The sequence below is a fragment of the Bos grunniens genome, chromosome 12 (assembly GCF_055505025.1).
Source record: "Bos grunniens cultivar Pamir isolate PY7600 chromosome 12, Bosgru_T2T1.0, whole genome shotgun sequence".
NCBI classification, from domain to species: domain Eukaryota; kingdom Metazoa; phylum Chordata; class Mammalia; order Artiodactyla; family Bovidae; genus Bos; species Bos grunniens.
In genome coordinates this window covers 20,795,090-20,805,635 of record NC_141176.1, presented here as the reverse complement: position 1 = coordinate 20,805,635, position 10,546 = coordinate 20,795,090, and the positions used below count along the sequence as shown (strand labels likewise).

The 10,546-nt window shown below is 47.6% G+C and overlaps 1 protein-coding gene across 1 annotated transcript in view; it reads left to right on the top strand.

Moving 5' to 3' along the window:
• The first annotated feature begins 5,893 nt into the window (after positions 1 to 5,893).
• LOC147361485 (guanylate cyclase soluble subunit beta-2-like) overlaps positions 5,894 to 10,546 on the top strand; it is a 61,351-nt gene continuing 56,698 nt past the window's right edge. Inside the window, 2 exon segments of the mRNA XM_086330775.1 lie at positions 5,894 to 5,992; positions 10,452 to 10,525. Coding sequence (XP_086186901.1) covers positions 5,894 to 5,992; positions 10,452 to 10,525 — 173 coding nt within the window.

Sequence of the window (10,546 nt, the reverse complement as noted above, 5' to 3'; positions counted from 1 at the left end):
TTATTTTTTAGCATTTATTGCTTATGGGACATGAAACTGTGTTTTCTCTTTTGCTTCATGTTTTGTATATTTTTTGTCTTTAATAAGACTATGCACAGACTGCCTGAAAAACTCCATGCTTCAGAAACATAAGGTCTTTGAAATCGGTGATAAACTCCAGGATCTGGGCTCTGCCTGGGGAATCCTGAGACCGTGTCTGCTGGGATCTTGTAATTAGTAACATTTGAGACAATAAAAGTCAACTCAGTAAAATTGACTCATGTGATTCTTTCCCTGCCTTGAGTTGACTAGTTACTCAGTTGGTTCATTGCTGGGGTACAATGTTAGCAGCCCCAGCTTTCCCAGGACTGTCTGTTTTGATGTATGAAAATCTACCTATCCCCAGACAGAATGCTCAAATACAGGATGAGAGTCCCGGACATCTGGCTTGTTCTTTAGCCCCAGATTCTAGCTCCAAACCCCCAATGTCTTTGCCTTCAGGGAGAAAGAGACATAGGAGCCTTTAGTTCCAATCATATACATCCAGCTCTTTGGCTGGTTGCTAGGCAACTGAGAACATGGCTGCCAGGACAGAGCTTCCTGGTGCTCACTCTTACTTAGAGCCTAGATTCCAACAGGAATCTGCGGTCCCCTCATCACGGGTGGCCCTTACGTGATGGGTTAGTTTCCCGTTGCACACTACCACACAGTTAGGGACTTACCACAAGTTTATTCTCTTGGTGTCTGGCAGTTAGGAGAACCAAAATCAGTCTCCCTGGGATAAATCAAGGTGTGGGCAGAGGAGAATCCGTACCCCTGCCTTTTTCTGTCTCCAGAGGCTGCCTGCATTCCTTGGCTTGTGACCCCTTCCTTGCATGGCTCCCACCCTATTTCTTCTGTCATCATGCCTCTAATACTATGATTTTCTGCTTCCCTCTTAAAAGGACTTTCTTATACGGACCTCCTTATCCTCTTATAAGGATATAGGGATCTTATAAGGTGATCCTTCTTATAAGGATCACCTTATAAGGATGATCCACACTCATCCCCCTATCGCCGGCCCCTTCATCTAACTAAATATGCAAATTCTCTTTTACCTAATAAGGTAATGTTCACAGGGCCCATGTATTCTTGCCTGGAGATTCCCATGGACAGAGGAGCCTGGTGGGCTTTAGTGCACAGGGTCACAAAGAGTCGGACATGACTGAAGCGACTTAGCACGCACAGGGACCAAAGCTTAGGATGGAGACATCTTTGGGAGGCTATTATTCAGCCTAAAAACAAAATATCCCAAGATATTCTGGTTCTTATTAATCTGGCCCAACTTTCTTTTAAGTTTGATTATAACTGTCCAATCTTTCCATGCAGGAAATGAGGAAGTCATGGGTTAGATCCCTGGGTCCGGAAGATCCCCTCGAGGAGGAAATGGCAACCCACTCCAGTATTCTTTCCTGGAATATGGACAGAGGAGCCTGGCAGGCTCTGGTCCATGAGATCACACAGAGTTGGATATAACAAGTAACTTAGCACACATGCATAGATTAGATTTGAAGGTTGCAGAATTTGATCTCAAGAGGACCTTAAGAGGAGTGCCAAGCCATTGTTTGACTCCTCATCTCCAGTCTTGCCTGGTTTCTGTAGGTAAGGTGCAAAGGCAAATGTGTGTTCTCTTTGCAGTTCTGGAATTGCCCGCCCTCAAATCGGCCAGTTGGGGAAGACTGAATGATTTTTCATGATTAATCCAGATCTTGGATCCCAGAATGTGGACTCGAACCCGAGTCCAGTCCTCTGAGCTGTTTGAGGTCATTCAAAGCCACATACATGATTTGGGAGAATGGCATTGAAACATGTATAATATCATATATGAAATGGGTCACCAGTCCAGGTTCGATGCACGATACTGGAAGCTTGGGGCTGGTGCACTGGGACGACCCAGAGGGATGGTACAGGGAGGGAGGAAGGAGGAGGGTTCAGGATGGGGAACACGTGTATACCTGTGGCGGATTCATGTTGATATATGGCAAAACCAATACAATATTGTAAAGTTAAAAAATAAAATAAAGAAAAACAACAAAGCCACATACAGTGGCCTCACCTCTGATGGAGGAATCAATTACCCAGCAGCCGATGAGTTTGTGACCATTTGGCCACACGATGGCGCTTCACGCCTAACAATTCCGAGGCTTCTCTCACGGATGATTTGCAATTCAAATAGAAAGGGGAGGAGGTGTGTCCTTTCTCAGAACAACACAGATACCATTGCCAGAGAGCAAGGGGCTGTTGGGGAGCAGAGGTGAGCTGGGTTCAATCACCGAGGGAAGGCCTCTGTTCTATTTTATAGGATTGTGGTAAGGATGAATTAATATTAAGCGGAGCCAAGTGAAATTGCTGACGTCCAACAGTCTTTGACCCACAAGGGCAGCAATTTCATGTGGTTCATCCTACAGGCTCTTGTGCCAAGTCGCAGCGAGACTTGGTAGAAGTGAGCTGTTATTATCACAGCCAGCACAACGGGAGGACAACAAGCCCTCACTGTGAACATTTAGAAAAGAGTTGCTTTGTCTTCTGGAAATTTTTTCCTGAAGATTCTTAATAGTAGGAGACTCCGCTGTTTCCATGGACTCAAGTCCCAGATAGGAAAATACGCCTGACGGACATCTACATATCACAGCTATGCTATCAGTCAAGCCATTTCTCGCTAAAGCCCGCCTTCAGCAAGGTTGGTTCCAGCAAGGACGAAGATCAAGGCTGACACGGTACCACTTGTTCTCTGAGGAAAGCTGAACTCTCACCTCTGGGGCTCAGGGCCCCCCTTTGCTGTCTCCTGCAGAGCCTCCCTTGCCTCTCCAAGCAGGCACTCTGCACCTGGGGCTGGTATTGAGACTTTTCTCTCTGATGTACCTACATTGCATCTCATCCCCTTTTAGCAAGTCTGGCGAATGCTAGCTGATCTTACTAGCCTAAAGGAATAGAGACGGTTCTCATTTTGGCAGAGTTTTCAAAGCTGTAGCCAAAAGCGATGAGAATTTCAGATACCTGGGGCAGGCCCATGGGATGGGGATAATTTTGGTCATAAGAGCCTCTGGGAACCCAGGAGTCTGCCTACATCCCACTTGGTGGTCCTGCTGCATTAGGCCCTAATAGGGAGCTGGAGGTGGACTGGGGGTCCCCACCAAGAACACAGATTTAGTCCCAGGAATTCAAAAGCGAATGAAACTAGAGAGTGGTTATATTCTATCAGAGAAAGCTTTTCCCCCCCAGATCTTCTTTCCTTGCACTCTCCTCATTTCTTTCCTCTATCTCTAGAGATTCACCCCAGGAACATCCCTCTGACAGCTCACCCTCCCCTCCTTGTCATGTGAGAAAGGAAAGGCTTGTGTTTCTCACTGACGTTGGACACAGACCACGGAAGACAAGAAGGTATCTTGTAGGCTCTCACCACGTGTCGCTGATCATGCATCAAATGAGGCTGTATGCTTACAGACTTATGTTTAAGGTGGCGAATGAGGTTTGAACCCTTCAATGCACCAAACATGGGTTAAAAGTGAAGAATCCAGACACATTCTATGGTTCAATTTGTATGAAATTCAAGAGCAAGCAAAACTAATCTATAGAGAAAGCCATTAGAACAGGAGTGTTTGGGGGTGGTGGGGTGGGCTGAGAAATGGTTGGAAGGACCTTTATGTCATGATGGAGACAGTCTATGTTTTTATTAGGGTGTTAGTTACATGGATGTAGATATTTGTCAATGTTCATGGAATTGCCCACTGAACGTCAAGCAGGAAGCAGTGAGAAATGGCCTAAGAACCACAGTCCCTGTAGGTGCAGGAGGTCCCTTATGTCATGGAAGAGACAGGAAATTTCCACGTGATCCAAGTTCTCACCAGGCTGTCTACGCAGTGGAAAAACATGTAAAATGTCAGCCAATTTTCCAGACAGTTTCAAAATCCAAGGACGTTTGTCTTGGTGCTCCCGCGGCCTGTGTCTTTTCAAATGTTTACAGAGTATTTACAGCAAGTAGTCCTCCGGGTGGCAGTTGTAATTAGGAAAACTGGCAGCGAAAATTAACACATACCATAAAAGAGAGATAATTGCTCCACTGTCATATACAATATTATTATCAAATGGTATTCACCGAGACAGCCAATTGGTCCCTACCAGCTCCATCTTGTTGTTCTAGGAAAGACTCTCCCCTCTTCCTTGTTACCCTGAGGATGAAGCTGCCACAGCTTGAGAAAGATATGCCATATGGTACTTAACATCAGAATCGGAATGAGCTGTGCCTTTTGTGTGAGACGCTGAAATTTATTAGAAAATCAGAAAGCCTCATTTCCACCAAGTTCCTGAGACCTGCCATCTGCTGCATGAGAAAGAAAATGGAGATTTTTTTTTTTAACCATTTACTTATTGTGAAATGTGAGAGTGCTGGTGTGTTTAAAAAAGCAGGGCTGGGGGCCGGGTTTGGGGGGGGTGTTGCATAAGAACAAGCCAGAGCAAGCCCACTTGGCAGGGAAGAAAGAAGACTGTCAGCTGAATGGTGGCAAAGGCTTGGGAAGCATAATTATGGAAATCACCTATTCCAGAGCATTTTTTTTTTTTTTCCTCCTCCTCCTGACCACATGTTCCTTCTACATAGGAACAGCCCATGGGGAGGCCAGCTTTCAAGAATAAGCAAAGTCTCTGTTTCAGAAAGGAAGAGGAAGGAGCTTAAACAAGCACCAGGCTCTCTGAGTATTAGGTCTCTCTGGGGAGAGAGCAACGCAAGTAGGGCAAGAGGGAGCAGACAAGGAGCCCAGAAGGCTGAAAGGATAGGGCGGCAAGGGGGGTTCCTAAAGGGAGATGCAGGAGGGCGGGGGAGGCCAGAGGGGAGGAGAATCTGACAGGGGGTGGGGATGTGGTACCCAGTGAGAAGGAAGACATCTTCTAACGTTGTTGGGAAGCTTACTGTCATGTTGGGGATACAAAGATAAAGCTGTTTTGTACCATCAAGAGGGCGTGTCAGATGCCTGGGGATTCATTTCAGGGGGATGCCTGTTGTCTCTGGCTTCACTGGGTTCACAAGATGCTGGCTTGACCCCGAGTCCCTGTGGCTGTCCTGTCTCTCCACAGAGCCCTTCAGCCTGGAGAGCTTACCTAACCCTTTGCTTTTATTATAATAATTTATTTTTACTCTTGCTTTTACATCAGAGCTTGCCATGTCTATAGGAACTGCTGCAGGCAACGTTCACCGATACGGTTAGTGCCCACGTTTCTCAACTCTGATCACAACATTCAGGATGTAAAAACCTTCTAGCAAATAGGCTGCGGGAGCCTGAAATGAGCCGTGATGGGGGTTGGGGGTGGGGGAGTAAAGCTTTAAGGCACCAGGGAGTTTCACATTATGACATTATAGAGTCAAGTTCAGGTCAAGGCCGGCCTTTCCTGGACCACATCCAAGGAGGCTTAATTAAAGAAGAACTGAAAAAAACCTCTCAATAGGCAATCTTATCCAGGAGGCGGTCTCCCAGCAAGATCCCAGGGGCATCCTCAAAGTCAAGTTCAGGTTCTAGGCCCTGCTCTGGGGCCATGGGGGGCCACCTGAGAGTGCAGCCCGTATCCTCAGCCTCCACGCTCCCCAGGTGCTCATCATCATGCAGGTAGGTGACCAACAGCGTGTCCAAGGAAAGGACAAATGCGTGCAAAAAAGCCTCGGATGGTCCAGGAATCCTCATCTCGCACTGAAGCCAATCCAGGAACCAAGGCTTCAGTCGAGAGTCTGCGTGGACCTTGTTAAGGCGGAATTGACTTGATGGGAGAGGGATCAAAGTGAGTTTCTAAATTTGCAGTGAGATTAAGTGGAAAACAACCAGAAACCCGTGTCCAGCTGTGATCTGGACATACTGGTCCTCCGAGCCTTCTCCCACCCAGGGTGGTGATGCACGAGAGCCGCCTCCTGTTCTGGACTCGAGCCCGTGAGCTCTGCATGGGCAGAAAGGCGCAGTGGTGCTGTCGGCCCCTCAGGGAGAAGTCAGGGGTCAGCCTTTGGGAGCAGGTCCCACACGCTGGCCTGGGCTCAGGGGAGGGAAGTGACCTTACTTTTTACTCCCTCGGCAGGTCAGGGCCCCATTGTCAGCTCCTGGCCTGGGGGCTGGGGATCAGCTCTGATTTCCCTGGGGGGCGGAGGTGGGGGGTGCCCGACCTCTACAAGACAGGCTTCCTCTGCAGATGCCTGGGATTCTCCTGAGCCGCTGGGGGCAGACAGGACGGTGGTGACCGCTCAGACCTGAAGACGCAGCGTCACTATGGTAAGGAGCTCTCAGCATCCTCTGTTCTGACTCCCCCTCAGCTCCCATTTGTCCAGCAGCTATTAATTGCAGGACGTATTATCTAAGAAGAGCCTAACGTCTCAAATTCCTGAGCACTTGCTAAGCACCAAGTGCCTCTTATCTATTATGTTGTTTAATCCTGACTACAGTCCTGTGGGTCTTCTCAGGTGGTGCTAGGGGTCAAGAAGCTGCCTGCCTAATGTAAGAGACTGGGGTTCCATCCTTGGGCCAGGAAGACCCCCCTGGAGGAGGGCATGGCGGCCCACTCCAGCATTCCTGCCTCGAGAATCCCATGGACAGAGGAGCCTGGCAGGCTGAAGCCCATAGGGTCACACAGAGTTGGACGCAAATGAAGCGGCTTAGCACACGTTGCAGGCACAACCCTGTAGGAGGGGACCATTCTCATTCCTATTTCCCAGATGAAACAACTGAAGACCAGTGAGATTCGGTGAAGGGCTGGGGTCCAACCCCCATAGCCCAGCTCCAGAACTCTCTCTCTATAAACCTAAATAACAATCCTCCAAAAAAGTAAGCACTCCGTTTTCCAGGTTACCCTGTGAGTAAGTAGGCTGGATTCAGAGAGGTTAGGTAATTTACCCAAAGCCACACAGAGACAGAAATCACTCTGGCTCTAGGATCCAAGCTGTTTCCTCTTGGTGGTCCCCAGCCTTTCCGGCACCAGGGGCCGGTTTCATGGAGAACAGTATTTCCACAAACTGGCAAGGGGGGAGGGTGAGTGAGGGGATGGTTTCAGGATGATTCAAGTGCGTTACATTTATCGTGCACTTTATTTCTCTTATGATTATATCAGCTCCCCGCTCAGATCATCAGACACTAGATTTCAGAGGCTGGGGACTCCTGATCTAGGCCACACCCCCTGTGCAGACCTGTGTTACATTGTGGGCTCCATCCCCCAGAAAAAAGATGAGAGGCATGGTGAGCAAAATTGGGTATGGACTGTACAAAGGAGACTTAGCAAGAACTTAACACTTGCTGGACTTCAGATGAACAGAAAAAATGGCTTCTTTCGAATACTGATGTTTCTCAGAGGTACTGTGGTTACTGCTCAGAGAGTCCCGGAAGGATTTGGATTCTGTCAGCCAATGAGAGCACCTGCCTGCTTGAGTATCCACTTGTTATCAGGGCTAGTTCCAAGTGTTTGAAAACTTGGGTGCTGTTCGTCATTCTTCCCCATTTCACTGGGGCCCTCAAATGTATCAGGAGTGTGTCTGGGGGAGAAGCCCTGTGACCTGGTACGCAAGAAGTAAATACAAAAGACCTAACCCATACCTTGGACAAATTCTGCAGAACCGGCCTTTTTTTTTTTTTGGCTCTCTCTAGGGATAGAGGAAGTCCCCTGATTTCAACACCCAGAAGAAAGGTGTATTTATAATCAGCAGAGGGTGAGGCAGCTGCTCTCAGACAGTATACTCGGGGTCCCCAGTGAATAGTTATACTACCTCTGGGGACCATTGAACACCAAGTGTGGACTGACCCTAAGTCTTCAAACCGAGTTACATTACCCCATGTGGTTATAACCCAGCAGCAGATGGCTGGATTCTCCGTGTCTGGGTTTCCTTCATCATACACTAGGAGCCTTAGGGAGGATGTTTTCACTGGACTTGGAACTTGTTTTGAAAGATGGCTACAATGAATAGTTGCTATCTTTGTTACTGTTGGATTTATTTTAAATGCTTTTAAAACGTATTTAACGAAGGGCTTCCCTGGTGGCTCAGTGGTAAAGAATCTGCCTGCCAATGCAGCAAACGTGGGTTCAATCCCTGGGTCGGGAAGATCTCCTGGAGGAGGAAATGGCAGCCCACTCCAGTATTCTGGGCTGGGAAATCCCATGGACAGAGGAGCCTGGCAGGCTACAGTCTGTGGGGTTGCAACAGAGTTGTACATGACTTAGCAACTAAAAACAAACAAAAAAAGGTATTTAATGATTTTCCTGAGATCATACTTGAGGCTTCAATTCAGTACTTACTTATTTAGTGTCTATTAAATACTTCCTATGTGCCATAGACTGTCTTGGCACTTTAGTTGAAACGTAGATAAATTATATCTACTTTTTGATTCCGAGGAGCTTATAATTTAGTAAAGGAGAGGGGAAAATAGTATATGTGTGTGTGTGTGTGTGTACACAAACATTGTATGTGTTGTGTGTGTACATGGGTGCATGTGCTGATAGACAGGAAATGTGGGTTGTGTGCATGTGATATTTTAACAAGACAACCCCATGGTGACAAGGATGCAGGGGGTTGAGCAATGAGCCTAGGACCCAGGGAAGGCCAGCCAGTGGCCAGTGCAGGGAGTGAGAACAGTCTCAGAGACGAGATGGCGATGGAGCTGAGACTTGCCGCAGATGTCTGAACAAAAGGGGGAAAGGACGATTGGAGAAGGGTTGCCTGTTTGGGGAAGAGCAGGAGGTATTTGTGGAGAAGGCAATGGCACCCCACTCTAGTACTCTTGCCTGGAAAATCCCATGGACAGAGGAGCCTGGTGGGCTGGAGTCCATGGGGTTGCGGAGAGTCGGATACGACTGAGGGACTTTACTTTCCCTTTTCACTTTCATGCATTGGAGAAGGAAATGGCAACCCACTCCAGTGTTCTTGCCTGGAGAATCCCAGGGACAGGGAAGCCTGGTGGGCTGCTGTCTATGGGGTCGCACAGAGTTGCACACGATTGAAGCGACTTACCAGCAGCAGCAGGAGGTATTTGGGGTGAGCCTAAGTCCACAGGAATAGGCAATAGTGAACATAAATGAAGACAGTTCTAGAGGGTGCTCTGAAGGCCAGGCCAGGGTGTGCCTTGTGAATGGGCCACACACAGTGGGGTGGGCAGGCCTGGGAGACGATGAACAAAGGGGATCAGCCCACGTCGTGGTGGGGAGCTGGAAACGCAGCCGTCAGGACACACCTGTTCCCAGAAAAGAGCTGCTGGGTTTGTTCTGTTTTTTACTTTTTGGCCACATAGTGCAGCCTGTTGGATCTTAGTTCCCTGACCAGGGATCGAACCTGCGCCCCTAGCAGTGGAAACCTGGCATCTTAACCACTGGACCACCAGGGAAGTCCTCTGCTAGGGTTTAGAGCCCTCTCCTTCCTGGTGGCAGTGGCCTCTTTCCCTTTAAGAAATCCCCATAGATGAAAATCCAAACTTATAAGACGACTTGAGGCTGATATTTGTGAGACAGGAGGATTCTTCACTCTATGAAGATGCTTTTTTTTAAAACTGAGCACGCTTGGTGCTTTTAAGCAGACTCCATTCATCCACAAGCCCCCAGATTAGGAGCCCCGCGTTGTGGACAGTGGGGCGGCCTGTGTGGGTTGCATTGCTCTTCACTCAGCAGAGGCATTCATGGGCTCACTTTTTTATTTAAAAAAAAAAATTTTTTTTAATCAGAAGGAAGAAGGAAGGAAGATGGAATTCTCACAGATGAAAGAGCAAAACTAGTAGAAAATTCTTTTTGTTAATTCCAGTGTTTGCTCTGTGTTATTGGTATCTGTCTCTATTTTCCTCCACTTTTTATGTCTTCCTTGATGGCTCAGTGGGTAAAAAGTCCACCTGTAATACTGGAGACATGGGTTTAATCCCCAGGTCAGGAAGATCCCCTGGAGGAAGAAATGGCAACCCACTCCAGTGTTCTTGCGTGAGAAATCTCATGGACAGAGGAGCCTAGTGGGCTTAGGAGCCTAGTGGGAGTCTATGGGGTTGCAAAGAGTTAGACACGACTAAGCAGCTGAACACGCATACATGCCACAGACACACACAGCCCTAGATTCATTTTTGTTAAGGAATTGTCTTCTCACTGCTTTTTTGATGTGACAGTAGGTGGGATCCCATCTTCATCCTTCTAAACACTCCCTTGCCACCTTTATGCTTCTGAACTCTTTGTTCTAACCAAACAATTCCCTGTTTCCAAGATGATTACAATGAACATCTTCTAGCTCTAATCCGATTCAAACGTAGCTCATACGTTTTCTCTATGGAAATGGCTTTGTCCTAAGCTGAGAATGAGCACAACCAACTCATGAGAAACAGGGAAAGGTCCGACTCATCTCCCCAAGAGGAGGCTATTGTGTGTTTCCTCAAAGTGACCCTTCAGATATCTGTCACCGGGGGTTCCATGCTTCATCAACCACATTTCTCCTTCATTTTGTGTTCTAGTATGGATTCATCAACACCTGTCTGCAGTCACTTGTGATAGAGAAATTTGGTGAAGAGACATGGGAAAAACTGAAGTAAGTCTATGAAAGGAAAAC